Source organism: Rhinolophus sinicus, chromosome 17 (genome assembly GCF_057876585.1).
Source record: "Rhinolophus sinicus isolate RSI-liver-muscle chromosome 17, RSI-T2T, whole genome shotgun sequence".
Lineage (NCBI taxonomy): Eukaryota > Metazoa > Chordata > Mammalia > Chiroptera > Rhinolophidae > Rhinolophus > Rhinolophus sinicus.
Window position 1 is genome coordinate 13,542,778 of NC_142517.1, and position 16,894 is coordinate 13,559,671.

At 34.5% G+C, this 16,894-nt stretch overlaps 1 protein-coding gene across 1 annotated transcript in view; it reads left to right on the forward strand.

Annotated features, from left to right (window-relative positions):
- The window catches only part of LTN1 (listerin E3 ubiquitin protein ligase 1), a 47,961-nt gene that overhangs the window by 2,410 nt on the left and 28,657 nt on the right, over positions 1-16,894 (forward strand). The window contains exons 2-11 of the mRNA XM_019729877.3: positions 1,841-2,044; positions 2,554-2,652; positions 3,134-3,364; positions 5,679-5,731; positions 7,105-7,285; positions 10,308-10,481; positions 11,437-11,627; positions 12,379-12,514; positions 13,302-14,108; positions 14,483-14,524. Of these exons, the coding sequence (XP_019585436.3) occupies positions 1,841-2,044; positions 2,554-2,652; positions 3,134-3,364; positions 5,679-5,731; positions 7,105-7,285; positions 10,308-10,481; positions 11,437-11,627; positions 12,379-12,514; positions 13,302-14,108; positions 14,483-14,524 (2,118 nt within the window). The remainder of the gene's footprint in view (positions 1-1,840; positions 2,045-2,553; positions 2,653-3,133; positions 3,365-5,678; positions 5,732-7,104; positions 7,286-10,307; positions 10,482-11,436; positions 11,628-12,378; positions 12,515-13,301; positions 14,109-14,482; positions 14,525-16,894) is intronic.

Consider the following 16,894-nt stretch of genomic DNA (forward strand, 5'->3'; position numbering starts at 1 on the left):
AAAGTGGGAGAACAGTGAAGAACAGAGACTGACCTGAGGGAAGCAAATGTTGAAAACATGAGTGTGGTTTGAAGGATGAGTAGGAGTTTGTCAGGCAATGAAAAGGAAGGAAGTGTTTTCAGGTGGAGAGAAAAGATAAGCAAAGACCAAATTGTGGAAGGGCACAGCATTTTCGGGGAACCTTGAATTCAATTTGGCATTGAAACAAATAGTGGCAGCAAAATTGGGAGGGGGAGGAGGAAGAGTGGGACAAGGGAAGAAAAGAGTGGCAGAAGACTGGAAAAGGTTAAGGACAGATGGTGAAAGATCTTTAAGGGTTCCAGGTATTTAAACTGTCGACACAAGATTGCCACCTCAAATACCTCTATAAGACAGGCACAAAAGAATGAAGTAAGTGTAGTATAAGAAAATTAACTGCCAGAAATAGAATCAAGGTTCTTAATTTTTGATCTGTGGGTATAAACATTTAACATACAGTAGAGTAAGTAATGAGCAACAGTAACTATATTTTAAATTCGAAGTAGACATTGAATAAGGTGCAATTAGTATATTTAAAAATAATTTGTTACTTTTAAGTTGGAAACTGGTAATTCAGATCAGTTCAGAATTCAGCCTTGACTCCTTTAGCTTTTAGCAATAATTAGGTTTTTATACTATTTCATTATTCTATTTAATAATAAAGTTGTTTACAAATGGAATTATAGATAAAATTCTGATGTCCTAATGTCATCCTATGTAGTTTTCAGAATTACATTGTAATTCACCAACTGTCTTTGTAGCTCTTTGTTCATGTGACACTATTGAAAAAGACAAACTGAATAATGTTTATTTTAATAAAGTTTTTAAATAGAGAAACTTTTTTGAAATTAGTCTTAAATGCTACTGTTTTGAAAAAATGTAATTCAGGCTATCATTTTCATTTCTGGTCGTTCATAACATAGAGATATAAGAAACTGATGAGTTGAGATGGGTTGTTATGTTACCTTGGATATCGAACTGAGGTGTTTTCCTATTAGATGATGATATGTTAATTTATTTAACAGTTCAAATATTTTCTTTCTGGTCACAACTAATCTTTTAACTTTTAGTACTAGGAGGCTACTACTATATTGTGTATCAGTCAAACAAACCACTGACTATGGTTCAAAATAAAAAAATGTATCTTGTATCAATTTTTATGTCCATAATATTGTATCAGTTTTTATGTCCGTAATAATGTAATTTGTAACCATTTTAGCCCAAAGAGGTTAGCCTAGGCTTTGAGTGTGTGGCAATGAGTGTGTCTGCCCTCAAGGAACTTAACTCCGTGTCTAGAAGAAGCTCTCATTAGACTTATCCTAGTTGCATAATAAATGTTTATTTAATGGATGGATGAATGAAAAGATATAATCCATTTATGAGTTAATTATATATCATACAGCACACATATGAGTGAATACATACTATTTATATAAATTTTGAAATAACAATATCTATCAAACAGTGCTTAGGCTTTTCATACATGATGCATTCTCTGATCTTAAATATTTTATTTTTTTGAAGTACTGTCACGACTTATTAAATTGATATCATGAGCCACTAATGGATTGTATCCAGTTTATAAAAACGTTTTTCTGATCTTCAGGAAATAACTCCTAGGATCATTGATAAATTCTTGGTGACAGAAACATTCATCTTTGGGGAACATTGCAGTATATGACATCTTAGGCTAAGAAGAAAAATTCCTCAAATAAGAGCTTGTTCCACTGTGGGAATTATTAAGGAATTCCTCTAAAGATCTCAAAGTTAAATTTTGAGCTTTTCCAGGACTCTGACATTTTTTTCTCTACTTTCTTATCAGCCTTCAAACAGTGGTCGAGCTGCAGAACTTCTTGCCAAAGAACAGGGAACCGTGCCTGGATTTATTGGTTTTGGAACATTTCAGAGTGACCTGGGCTATGTTCCTGCTATTCAAGGAGCTGAAGAAATAGACAGTCTTGTAGATTCTGATTTCCGAATGGTGCTACGGAAGCTTTCTAAGAAAGATGTCACAACAAAATTAAAAGCAAGTTTTATTGTTTTCACAAAAATGGTCAACATAATCCTTTTTTTAAGACAAAATGTCATTGGCATATTTTATGTAAAGAAAAATGAATCATCGCTAATGATTTCTTTTATAATTGTACATTTTTCTAACACAGACTTAAGCTTACTTTATCTTCTGTTAGAAATTAGTTTGTTGCTGTGCATGTTTTTGAACCACTTTGGATTTCTGGCTATATAGTTTTTTCCCTTTAGGGAGTGTAATTTGACCCTATAATTTTAAATGGGACTTTTTGTTTGTATATATTTTATTTTTTAAATAACATCTGAAAAGCTTCTACCATACTAACCTGTAAAGAAAGTCCCATGTGCCCCATGGGACTAATTCTACCAAGTTAGTCCCATGGGGCACAAACAGAAACAATGTATTCTCTCATTCCATAAAATAGACTAAGCTTCTAGAACAGAGTAAATATAATCAATAGCCAATGTCATGGCTGTTGATCCTTAACAATGTTAATTTACTTTTAGGCCATGCAGGAGTTTGGAACCATGTGTACAGAGAGAGACACAGAAATTGTAAAAGGAGTGCTTCCATACTGGCCAAGAATTTTCTGCAAAATTTCACTTGTAAGTATTAAGACTTTTCTAACTTATTTCTGTTATGTATTTTTTGGTTGAAGTCATGAGGGCTGTCATATTTATATGTTTTGGTGAAGGTTATAAAATGTTATGTCAGTATTGCTACACAGATTGGATCATGTTGGGTTGCATAAAGTATAGAGGGAGTCTGTATTTTCTAAAATTAGGTCAGAATCACCCAGATGCTTTCCAGTCATAATACATTTCGGCAGTTTAATTTCTTTGTATATTTGCTGCAGAAGAATACTAACGAATTGCTTAATTGTTGAAGGCCTAGCATTGACTCTATCTGGAAAAGAATTGTTCTCATAGGGAGAAGGGAAAAAGGAAAAAATAATTATTTCACATAGTTATTGATTTCAGTTTAGCTCTGCACATAGCTGAACTCTTATTAATAGGTCATCATAGAAATGTCTGTATTTGTTTTTATGGGCTAGATCTATTTTAAACCATATTATACTTTCAATAGGATCACGACCGCAGGGTTCGAGAAGCCACACAGCAAGCTTTTGAAAAACTTATCCTTAAAGTGAAGAAACACTTGGCTCCTTATTTAAAAACCGTAATGGGCTATTGGTTAATGGCTCAGTGTGATGCTTATGCACCAGCTGCATCGGCAGCAAAAGATGCGTTTGAAGCAGCATTCCCTCCCAGCAAGCAGCCCGAAGCCATAGCATTTTGTAAGGACGAAGTTATAAGTGTAAGTTCTTGGCACTGTTCTGCATCTATTGTTCGTTTTTCTTTCTTAAGTATTTAAGTGAATAAGGCATATTACAGCGACAGCTATTTTACCTGGCATTGTGAGGGAATGAGTATGTGAAATATTTCCAATGGAAGTTTGTCTTTTTAAGATAAGTGTTTAACCCAATTGCTTATTTTGGATTTTTAGTATAATTAACATGTTGGATTGGAGCTTTCTGGATTATTTAAGTTTTCCATCTTTAATTTATAAATGTTAATTTATCATATCAAAATTTTAGATATATGCTTTATAATATACAATCTAAAAAAAATAAATCTACAAATTAAGTCTAAACTTATTCTCCCCCTGCCGTGTATTTCCATGTATACAGATCTACTTCACTTTTTTGTTCTCTGTTATTCCTTTATATGGTTGTACAACAGTTTATTTTTCTTTTTAAAATATACATTTGGAATTTTGCCGCAATTTTTTTTTTTCCTACTTTTTATTTATTTTTTTTATCACAACCACTGCTTTAGTGAACATTCTTGAATAGATCTCTTCATACCTTGTGGGGGGTGACAGTTACCAGAACTAATAGTAGCCATATGTTGGATCAAAGGATAAGAACATTTAAAAATTTTGTAGATATTGATAAATGGCCCTTCCAAGCCATATGATTCTATACTTCCCTTAAGAGATATGAAAATTTCTTCAACACTTGGTCAACACTTTTGCCAGACTGATATCAGCCATAACTTTTGTGGCTTTCATTTTTATTTGTATCTAATACTGTCTTCCTCATTTCTTCCTTCCTTTTTGCTATTCCTAATGTATGGACTGGAAAAACCAGATGACCAAGCTTCTTAGTGTTATATGAAGAAGTAAAAGTAGATGGACTGTGAGTGAGGGGGGAATTGAGGATTTAAAAAACTTTATGCTTGCATTCATTCCCTTATCTAGTACTCCTGTGTTTCCATAGCACCCTGTGTATAATCCTATTTAAGCATCCTCCCTCCTTCCATCCGCCCCTCTCCTTCCTTACCTCTTGTCAACCAGTCAACCTTCCTGTGGTTTCCCATTTTACTTACAAGTCCAGATTTTTAATCTTGGACAGCAGGGATCTCCATGATATGGTTCCTGCTTACCTATCTGACCTCTTCACCCAGTACCTTTCCCACACCCCCACACATATGCATTCCAGGTCCCTATTTAGGTTCTAAGTTTCTCCATTCTTCCCATCTCAGGTGTACCAAGCTTATTGTTCTAGGGAGAGGATTTGTTGCTTTAATCATATTCTCAAACAGTTTGGACACTAAGAGTTTTAGAAAATGGATTTTGAGACGACTAATTTGGCTGGTCATGGTTTTTGTTTGTTTGATGTTCTTGTTCTTGGCTTTGTTATGGATGGATAACTGATCATTGAACATGTAGATTATCTCCTCCGTGATATTTTTTCTTTAGTTTTCTATGTCACAGTTCATTACAGATACTGGGTTTGAGCTTTTCCAAGTACAAAATCAATTTACTAGAGAGGAGTTAGGCAAATGAAGATCAAAATATCAAAATTATTGACAGTATATTATACTTGTGTGTAAGAACATGGGCTCTGGGTCATACCATGGAGTTCCAGTCCCACTCTTCCATTAGTTAGGTGTGTGACCTTGGCAGTTTCCGTGCCTCCATTTCCTCATCTATTAAAGTGGGAATGATAAAGTACTCAATAAAGTACCTCACTGAGTAGTTGTGAGGGTTAATTTAATGCATGAAATGTGCTCAAAGCGTTATCTGGCATGTGGAAAAGTTCAAAAACGTTAGTTATTGCTGGAAATGTTGATACTAGAACACTGGGTTCCCAAGTACTGTACTCCAGAAGTGGGCAGACTTACCCGACATTTCAAATGGACTCTTAGATGTTCCTGAGGTAGAGCTGAATGTAGTTTGTGTTCTGTGTGAAAAGGGAGGTGCTCAAAAAGAGGGGAGCGGAAAGCAGAGCCTCTTTCTCTCCCAAAGTTACTAATCCGGTATCCCATCTGCTGCTGCTGGTTGCAAGAGAATGGAGAAGCAAGAGGCCAGGAGTATTTAGGGGGAAATTCCTCTTGATGGCAGCTAGAGGTGTTTTGAAGAAGTGCCCTATCCTTTTTACCCTAACAGCAGCCAACCTTGGGGATTGATAGGACAAGAAAAATAGGTAAAGTTCAAACTTTTTAGTTTTGCTACTTTTGTGGAGAAGGGGTAAAATCTTTTAGGTAAGATGACATTTGTGCTCTGTTTGATCACCACTGACAATTCAATAAAATCTCAAGGCTATGGGGTTTTTCCGTCTCCGTAGGTGCTGCAGGATCATCTTATAAGAGAAACACCTGATACACTCAGTGACCCACAGTAAGTTGTATTGTATCTATTGTATCTATGTAACTCATGTTAAGGATTTGTTTCACTCATAGGTAATAAGATAATAAATTCAATGAGACATTTTCAAAAAGGGGATTCTAAATGTAGAGATGAAAATATTTTATATGGTGCTGTATGCCTGGTGCTGTTTTATCTGCTTCTGCTTGCGAGCTGTCCTGCTATTTATGTTGAATTATCTGCGAGCTACATATTTGGTTCTTCTTAAAAAAAAAAAAGATGTTTTTAGATTTTCCCCACATTTACCTGTTGACAGTCATAGCAGGAACCGTGTTAAGGTCTGATTGAAAATAGTTGAAAAATGTCACAGGCATCTCTGTATTATTCTAATGTCTCGCACAGGGCTCGGAACATAGCAAGTGTACAACAAATGTGTAAAAATGCCGGGGCTAAATGAGTATTTTAGGAAAAAACCTACCCACGCAAACATATGCAGTTAGTCTACAGAAAAAGACACACACACACACACACACACACCCCTAACCTTTGACAATATCCAGACTTTTCCCCAGTCTTTAAAACTTTGACAGAACTAAGAGATAATTACAGATAATTAAGATAACAAAGTCTTATAATTTAGGTAACAGGGTAGTCTATGCAATTAAGAACTCTACTCAGTTAAGACTGTAAAATGGCAATGTCCCCATAGATATATAAAATTTTGTATTTCTATTTATTTATAATACAGATATAGGTTCTCAAGGATTCATAGAGCCTTACGTTATAAAGCAAGTTTTCTAACTGGGCTCTTTACTTGGTAGGCAAGCAAACCCAAAGGAAATAAAGTCCTGAACACTGGGATGAAAGCCCAGTAGAAACTCTGTGACCCACAAAGCCCTTGAATAAAACGTTGCCTGTGCAAATTCTACATCAGGGATCTGCTGATGTTTCTATGGAGGATGTTTCTGCCAGCTGTGATTTCTTTTCATGTAAAAAAAAAAAAAACATAGTTGAAAAACCATGATTATTTCTATTGAAAGAGTAGTAAAACGTTCCATTGACTTTTATTCTCATGCTCTAATCAAACTCTTGAGAGTCCATGAGGGACAGTTATCTTAGATGCATAGATGCTGTTCCCTACTAACTGCTATTGAGAGCAGTGCACTGGCACTTATTTCAAATTTGGCTTTTTGTCTACTTTCACCTTGTATTATGTGAAACATATGTGATTAAAATTCTGAGAATGTTTGTACTTTGAAGGGGGGATTGGCACAGGAAGAATAGAATATAGAAATAAAGCAACTTGGGTAGGTATTTAATGGTAAACATTTAAAATAAAAGTGCCAAATAACGTAGTTTGGCTTGAACTCAATCCTTATGCATATTTATTTTCTTTTCACATCAAGAACTGTTCCAGAGGAAGAGAGAGAAGCTAAATTTTTTCGGGTTGTGACTTGTTCCTTATTGGCATTAAAGAAATTGCTTTGCCTCTTACCTGATAATGAGCTTGATTCTCTGGAGGAGAAATTTAAGTCTCTTTTATCACAGAATAAATTTTGGAAGTATGGAAAACACAGTATACCTCAGGTATCTTTATCTTTTTTATTTTAAGACATTTCTCTGATTCCTTTTTCCCTTCAGTCCTGTTAGTTTGTGCTTTATGTTTATTGTTTATGTTTAAAACTACAAATACGTACATCTTTGCCATAGGACTGAATTGCCTCTCTTACCATGTTACTGTGTTTTCACTTTTTTATTTAGTTCTTTGGACTTTAGAGTTGGATTATCATACTCCTCCATTCATGGCACCTTAAAATGTTGGCGTGGACAAGGCTCTTCTCATTTGATGTATTTATTTTTTCCCTTTTTTTCTTATTCCCTCTCCACTCTCCACCTCCACCAGCTGATTATTCTAAATGTGCTTAACGCATGTCCTTTTGTATGTATGGTCGATTCTCGTTACTCCTGATAATTATGTTCCATAGAGTCCCACAAACACTGAATCAGTGAACACTGAAGCATTGCTCTCCGGAGAGGGAAAACATGGGCTTAGGTTCCTGCAAGTCTGGTCATAGCGTTTTTGTCACTTGATTAATACATAACCTTGTTTTTTTGGGTCTGTTTAAAGACCCAAAATATATATTGTTGATTCATTAACATTGAACTCATGGACAATACCACTAGAAGTCATGTCTGAATGAAGCTTATCTAACTCGTATTTTCTCTGTTAGGCACGTCACAGCTTTCTTGCGTATGTTTTTAATTCAATAAGTGATACTGTGTTATATTTCATTTATTGCTTTTTTTCAGTACTTTTTTTTAAGCTACTAAAATACTTTAAATCTGTCCATTTGTTGAAAGACTATCCTTTTCTTACTCTGGCACCTTTGTCAAAATTCAGTTGACCATACATGTGGGTTTTTAATTTTGGACTCTATTCTGTTCCATTTATCTATCCCTACAGCAGTGCCACACTCTCGATTATTGTTGTCTTGTAGTAGGACTTAAAGCTCTCCAACTTTGTTCATTTTAAAAATTGTTAGGGCTATTGTAGGCGCTTTGCATCATAGAATAACATTGTGTAATATGTTCCATACTGAACATGTCTTTATGGTTTTTGTCACTATAAAGTGGGTTTTCTTTCAATTACATTTTCTATTTTGTTTCTATTTTTTTTATTGAAGTGTTCTGCTTTTATATGTTAATTTTATATCCACCAACTCTTCCAAACTCCTGTTAGTTTTAATAGTTTGTCTTTCGATCTTTTTGAATATTTTTTTATAGTCTGCTATTTTGCTACAATTATAGGTAGTTATTTGGGTACTTTCCAATTCCTTTTTTTCCCCCCTGTCTCTTTGTATTAATTAGGTCATCCAGTACCATGTTGAGTAGAAGAGGTGATAGCAGGCATCCTTTTCTTGTTCCTGACTTAAATGGAAATACTTGTAGACTCTGAATGTTAAGTATGATGCTTGCTGTATTTCATAAGATTCAAGATTTCCTTTTTAGTCTCAGTTTGCTGAGTATTTCTGTCATAACTGAATGCTTAAATATTTTTTATTTTTTATTGCTTTTATTTGATGTTTTATATAATCATGATTTTCCAGCCTAGCGTTTAAGAGATACACATACATAGTCCTGCTGTATGTTTATCTTTTTAAATATTCCACTGCCTTTTATGTGGTAATATTTTATATAAAATATGAAGGAATAAAATACCTTGTGGTGTTAAATATATTTATTGTCTATTTGTTTTAGTCCTAGAAATGTTGTTATACTCTTAATCTTTATTTAGAATTACCTACATATTTGTTGCTTTGTGTGCACTTTATTCCTTTCTTCATCTCTTACTTTCCATATGGGATCATTTTCCTTCTGCATAGAGTGCACCATTAGGATTTCTGTTTGTGCTGGTTTGTTGGTGATATAGACTTTTTTCCTCTATCAGAAGATGTTTTTATTTGACTCTTGTTCTTGAAAGCCATGTTTACTAGGTACAGGATTAAATATCAGCAGTTATTTTTGTATTGAAGACATTCACTGTATTCTGATTTGCATTATTTCTATCAGCTGTCGGTCTTAGTGTCCTTTTTTTGAAGGTAGTTTGCTTTTTCCTCTGGCTACTTTTAAGAGTTCTCTCTCTCTCTCCCTCTCCCTCGTACCCTCTCTCCCTCTCTCCCACTCTCTCTCCCTCCCTCTCTTGCACTTGCAGCCTTGCACCATGTGTCTTGGTGTAGATTTATTTTTATGTATCCTGCTTGGGATTTGTTGGAATTTTTGAATCTGTAGATTGGTGTATTTCATTGGTTGTACAAAACACTCAGTTTTATCTCTTTAGATACTTCCTTTGCCTTATTCTCTCTTTTCTCTCCCTTTGAGATTCTGATTACATATATGTTAATCTGCACACTCTGTTTGTCTATGTCTCTTATGCTCTACTTGGTGTTATTTCATCTTTTTGTCTTTTCATGCTCCTTGGTGGGTAATATTTTTGCTCTATCTTCAGTTCACTGATTTTTCTCTTTGTCTGTAGCTAATCTGCTTTTAAACAATGAATTGAGCTCTTATTTTTAGATTAGGAATTTTGCTTGATTCTTTTTCCCATCTGCTATGCTTTTTTTTCTAGGATCCTTTTCCCTTCAAATTTCTTTAAACTTTTGTTAAATATAATAAGCATTGTTGATGCAGAGTTTGTAATCGATAATTGTAAGATTTCATGTCACAGATTTCTGTGTTATTTCTGGTTGCTGCTGATAGTGGCTCATAGTGCCTTATTTTTTGTTTGGGGGTATTTGACTCTGTGCTGCCTAGTATATTCATAGGGATAATTAGAGGCCCCGAATGCTGCCACTAGAGAGGCTTTGTATTTGCTTCAGCCAAAGAAATAGAAAGTCAAATTCTTTCTGCCTTCACTTGTGGCTCGGTAATTCCTAATGTCTTTGCAGCCATTTGATACTTTTAAGAAGATTTTAAAAAGTATTTTTGTAGCCCTTTTAGTTTATTAAAGGGAGGGTTCGTATCAATAACTTATCTGCCATTACCATAAATTAAAGCTTATCATAGTTTTACTATGCTTTAATTTAATTCAGCTTTTCATTTTTCCTTTTAGATCCGTTCAGCCTATTTTGAATTAGTTTCCGCTTTGTGCCAGCGTATTCCGCGTTTGATGAAAGATGAAGCGTCAAAAGTGAGCTCATCTGTTCTACTTAGCATTGATGACAGTGACCCCATTGTGTGCCCAGCTCTCTGGGAAGCTGTGCTTTATACACTTACAACTATTAAGGTATGTGAGAGAGATGCATTTAGTACATCCGGAGTACTTGTCTTAGTTGTATTTTAGAAACCTTAGAGAGTGTGTGAGAGGGAGCCTACTGGATTATAATACCTAAAATTTACTGGAAAAAATGGTTTCTTAGAAATAAAATGCTTAATCCAAAACTTAGTATAAATCTCAAACTGACTATAAAATGTCATAGAGTTTCCATTTTACTTTTAATTTAGCCAGTATCAATTATTCTTTAAACCTTATGTGTCCCATTGAAGTAAGCATATTTGAATCTTATATTTAAGATTAAATATTGCTGTCCCTTTTATAAAGCAGTTTTTATAGATATACCTGGGCTGCCAAAAAAATGTATACACATTTTAAGAGATGTTAACACTTTGGTCAATGTTACTCAGTAGTAGTTCACCGTCATCAGAAGTGTCTGGACCCTGATGGTAACCACTTTGAGCACCTCTTGTAATTGCAGAAGTGAAACGTGACTTGTTTTCATCTTTTGTTATCGGTATATATTAATACAGTTTTTTCCTTTCTTAAAATGTGTATACATTTTTTTGGCACCCTCTGTATTTATAGTTAAATAATTATTTCTGATAAATATTATCCTGGAAGCATGTAGGATACATGATTACTTAATGTAATAAATTTCTTACAATTTCAGAGTTTTAGTTTTTAATGGCAGTGAGAGATGTTAGCCACTTTAGGTAGAATACCGTATTTCCCCTAAAATAAGACCGGGTCTTATATTAATTTTTGCTCCAAAAGACACATTAGGGCTTAATGTTCAGGGAATGTCATCCTGAAAAATCATGCTAGGGCTTATTTTCCAGTTAGGTCTTTTTTTCAGGGAAATACGGTACTTATTTGTGTTTCTGAGGCCTATATGTCTTCTGTCTTAATTGGGGAAAGTATGTTTATGATCTCTAATTATTATTGTAATATTTTCTTTGATTAGGACTGTTGGCTTCATGTAAATGCAAAAAAAAGTGTGTTTCCCAAGCTGTCAGCTGTGGTTCGTGAAGGTGGTCGGGGTCTGGCTACTGTCATATATCCTTATCTTCTGCCATTTATCAGTAAACTCCCTCAGTCCATTACAGCTCCAAAGTTGGACTTCTTCAAAAATTTCCTCACCTCTCTAATTGCAGGGTAAGGAATTTAAATTCTTGATCTTTAAAGCAAAAGAGATTTTTCTTGTTTTCACAAATGGGTAAAATGACACATACATTATTGTTTAATTTAAATTTCCCCATGTTGTTTTTCTTTTCATTAAACACTTTTAAAGTTTTCAGAGAATGAAATTGGAATTTTTTCCTTGGGTACTTTCGAGGCTTCAACACCAGTATACAGCAGAAAGTGAGTTAAATCTGGTAAGGCCCTTAGAGGGCAGTAGGCCAGTTTTCAAATGAGCCATTTTTTTGTATGTTGATAAATACAAATGCAGAAAGTGAACCAGTGAAGTTTTTAAAAGTTCCATAAACTTGTATAATAGCTGTTTAAAATCATACTTAAAAAATTATTTCAGTGTATTTGTTGAACTTAACAAAAGATACCCAATTTTATTAATGATGTAAAAACATTTTTCACACAATTTTTTATTTGATTAAGTCCTTGCTTTTAAATTTGTAGGTGGATTGGTTCATGAATAGAAAATAAATATATGTTATCTTTTGTTTTGACACATTTTTGAAAATATGCTTTTTTTTCTGTGTTCAGGTTCATATTCTAATCGGGCTGTATTTTGGTTGGTTGTTCTTAAGTTTTTAGTTTAAGAATTTTATTTTTTGAAAAGCCTGTTCTTTTAGTATGATGTCTTTTCCATCTCTTTATTTTGGTGTTTCTGAGTTGTTTATTTTCTTTTTCATGAAAGAGTAAGCCACAGTTATTTATTATTTCGTAGGCTATCAACAGAGAGAATCAAAACCAGCTTCTCAGAGTGCTCAGCAGTAGTGTGTGCTTTTTTTGAATGCCTACGTTTTATAATGCAACAGAATTTAGGTGAGAAAGAAATTGAAGAGATGCTCATCAATGATCAGGTATTTATAATGTAAAAGTCATCAGTGCCTTTCCACACTGACTACAAAGAATCAAACTCATTGCGTGTTGCTGCCATTTTAATTAGCCTTCCTTGTAAAGATTTTCATGGTTCCTAGTATAATGCCTGAGTACTAGTCAGTCTTAGACGTATAATCCCTGATTGTTTTAGAGAGTTCAATGCAAGATAGAATTTAGAAGGTGCTATTTGTGATCTTTTGTATTAAAGTTAAATCATGCAATAATTATCTTATTACTTCTAAAATACTCAAGTACGTGTATCCTTTTTGAATAGTTGTACTTGGCTTTTAAAACCTGTAATGAGAGCAGGTTCTAGACTATGGCTCCTATGGTAGAAAATTAATTAATGAAATTATATAAGCCCAGATCCTACTTGATGTCTCAGATAATTAACTTCTGTTATCTTTGTAATTTAAGTACAAGGTTTCTGAATTGTGAGTCCTATATGTCTTTCATATTGGCTTAGGAAAAAAGGAACACAACTTGAATAAGTTCAGCTGATGTAGAGAAAACTATATTATTTGTTGATGACCAATAATCTTGGTCAATTTTATCATGAAAAGGATGTATGTCAGGGAGAATACAGTGAAATCATTAAGCTCTTTATATGATATGAAAATGATTTTCAAGTTAACTCTTTTCAGAGTTGGGAAAAAAATCCATGTTTTTCATTTATTAAATATGAAAGTCTGTAATGTTTTACAAATACCTTGTTTAACGCTTATTTCTCCTGAAAACTGAACTTTTGTATTTCACCTTCTTTTTCAGTTGATTCCTTTTATTGATGAAGTTCTCAAAGACCCAAGATTGCAAGATGGGCAGCTGTTTGACCATTTAGCAGAAACTTTAAGTTCTTGGGAAACCAAAGCAGATATGGAAAAAGATGATAAAATAGCTCCTAACTTGGAGAAAGTGCTACTAAATTTCTGGGAAAGATTATCAGAGATTTGTACCGAGAAAATTGATGAGCCAGAAGCTGATGTTAAGTCTGTTTTGGGTGTATCTAGCCTATTACAAGTCCTTCAGAAGCCAAAGAGCTCACTGAAGTCAAGCAAAAAATTTGTTAGGGTTAGATTTGCTGATGAGATGCCTGAAAGTAATAAAGAGAATGAAAAATGTGTCTCCTCAGAAGGAGAGAACAGTGAAGGCTCTGAACTAATGGCTGAACCTCCTGCCTCCCATCCTTGTTCAGACGTTATATCTCCTCTCCGGAAAAAGCCTTTGGAAGACTTAGTCTGCAGACTAGCAGAAATGAGTATTAATTATGTCAATGACCAAAACTCAGAGCAGCATCTAAGGTTTCTTTCCACTCTGCTCATCTCCTTCTCTTCAACCCAAGTATTTAAAGTGCTACTAGGTGATGAAAAAGAGAGCATCATCAAATCCAAACCTCTTGAAATAGCCACACTGATACAAAGAAATCCCGCAGTGCAGTTTTTATACCAGAAACTAATAGGTTGGCTAAATGAAGAGCAAAGAAAGGAGGCTAGTTTCTTGGTGGACATTTTGTACAGTGCCCTGTGTTGCTGTGACAATAATAAGGAAAGAAAAGATGTCTTGGATAACCTAACTGAGGTATTACTATTGTGTATCTTTTAAACTATGAGGGTTTATACTGGCACGCTAATTATGGATGAGTAGAGTGAGACCTGCATGGGATGCTTTTTGGGATTGTTTCTTGACTGGGAATGTCAATTTAAAGCCCAACAATATTTCTTGATTACAGTCTGGGAAGTGTGGGAGACTTCCGGGTAGGTGTTCAGTAAATATGTTAGGATGACTAAAGTTTGGTAATTGAAGGGTAAGTTCTTTCAGTCCATGCATTATTTAAAGTTGGACTAGCTATACAAGTTTTAGTTTTATAGTGGTTGCATGGTTACTTCATCTACTTGTAAAATGTTTTACTATTCCTTCTAGCAGATTGTTTCTAACTCTTTTTCCTCTTTCAGGTGGATCTGAAATGGAATTCTGTTGTTCAGATCATTGAAAAGGTATCTTAGGGATTTTTTCTTTTTGTGTTTATGGGTAAGAAAGATTAAAACCACAGTCATAGTCACACAGTGGGATGTGGTCAGGTGTGTATGTTACAGAACTTCCTTATTATTATTATGTCCCATAATTTGGGAAGACATTTGGTGTTTGCCTTTCTGTAGTATTATTTTTCTGGTTAGGAATATCAGGGAAGAAAGAACAGCCCATGGAAAAGCCAGTGTTTCTTCCCTAGCAGGTAACAAAGGGAGAGTTAAACATCTTACTGTCTTTTAAACTAAGGCTACACGGTTTCTACTATCCTAGTCTCTTGTCCTACTGTAGAAGTGGATTGAGGAGTTTTAGCTTTGGCTAGAACACATCGCCCTACTCTGGAATGCTGTGTTGGCAAATTAAAATCTCCTGGCCTTTGTCTGATGGCCCCTTGACTAGATAAGAAAATTAGTGGTAAGAATAATGAAAATAAATCAAAGAGCATAAACAATTTGGAAATTTTAATAAATGGTTTAAGTATTCTTTCCGAGTGAAGATGTAAATGATATAACTAACCACACTTTCAATCAAAGAAATGTTATGACTAGCTACCTAAAATTCTTTCCTTTTTAGCATTTTTGTATTATTTAAAACTTTTACACAGATAAGTCTTTAATTTACAAGTTTTTTTTCTTCTATCTTTTAAAATGGTATAAACATAACGTAAAATTTACCATTTAAACCATTTCTAAGTGTACAGATCAGTAGTGTTAGGTCTATTCACATTGTTATGCAGTCTCCAGAAAATTTACATCTTGCAAAACTGAAACTCTATACCAATCAAACAATAATTCCCCATTTCTCCCAATAGTTTGTTTTTAAAAATGAATATAGAATATTAACTTACTATTTTTCAATGAGAAATACAACTTATCAGGCACATGATTTGCATTAGTGTATCCAGTACCTTCTCTCCCTGTACACAGACTACCTGAAAAGCCAAATTATCAGACAGGTGCTTGATAGGTATAGAATTAGAGTAAGGGAAGTAAAAATTTGATAAGAGAAGACAGATACATCTGTTTCCAGGTGAGAAATATACCTGCTGTGTCGGTTAGATACCTGTGTTTGGAAGTCTGTCGTCTTCCTGGGTAGTGTTTGGAAGTTCATAGCCGGTAGTTACCTCCTATACTTCCATGACTGACTCACTTCCTATCTTAACGCTGGTCAGATTCTCTCCGTAAATGTGTTAAAACATTGAGAAGTTGAACTTCATGTCTTGCTAACTAACCCGAGAGACATTTTATTCAGAAGGTGATTATCTGGATTCTGTAGGAGTCTATAAAATAGATTGGTTTTGTTTGGTAAACTATATTAGAAAAGGCAATTTTATAGCCATCTAAACTCTAGTTTTTCTTGTTTTTATGCCACCTCATACTTCATGAGCAGAGTCTGAGGTCACCTTTAAAAAACAAACCTGAATTTTAAGGTCCATAAAAGGACCTTAGAGATTTTCTAGGTTAATCTTTATTTTTCAAATTAGGAAATAGGCCCAGGGTGGTTAAGAGATTTGTCCAAGGTCATAAAGCCAGAATACTGGTAGAGCCTGAGCTAACATAAAAGCTCTGGTTACCTACAATTTTTTAAATAAAAGGATAAACAGTTTTTTAGGCACTACCCAATCCACACTTGGATTTTTTTTTTTCCAGATTGCTTTGAAATGAACCAAGTTGCAAATTCCTTTCTTCTTAGCCCTTAAAGGAAAAGAAGCTCTGGGAACACGGATCAGCATGCTTTTGGGGGTGGATTTACAGTATCTTTTCCTTGCTTCCCCACCCCATGAAAATAAATCAGTTGCTATCAGATATCTGGCTCCAGTAACTATTTCAGAGAATTTGTGGAAATAAGTGCCATTGTTCATATTGAAGTAATTTATCATCATTAAATATTAATTGTTCTTTAATTTTAGCAAAATTAATGAACAAAAATTTAATATCTATAGAGCATTTTAAAAAATCTGTCCTCAAAGTTCAGCTATTTATTATTCTTTGAACATACCTGCAATGCTGATAGAAGGTATCAAAGAAGTATAAGACAGTCTCTGCTCTCAAGGAACTTGCAGTCTCATTGGAAACAAGACATACACAGATGAAACATTATAAATAATAATGCAATCCCGTAAGTGCTTTAGGAATTCAGAGAAAATCAGTGATGAGTATGGGCCGGAGAGGATGGGGGAGACTTCATTAAAGCAGGTGGGATTTGTACTGATTCTCAAAGAATGTATGAGATTTTATTAAGTGAAGAAGAGGGGAAATAGTTACTGCCTGGAAGACAGCATGAGCAAAGCATGGAAGTGTACATAAGCAAGGCTTAGTGGGGCGCTGGGCCGATACCCG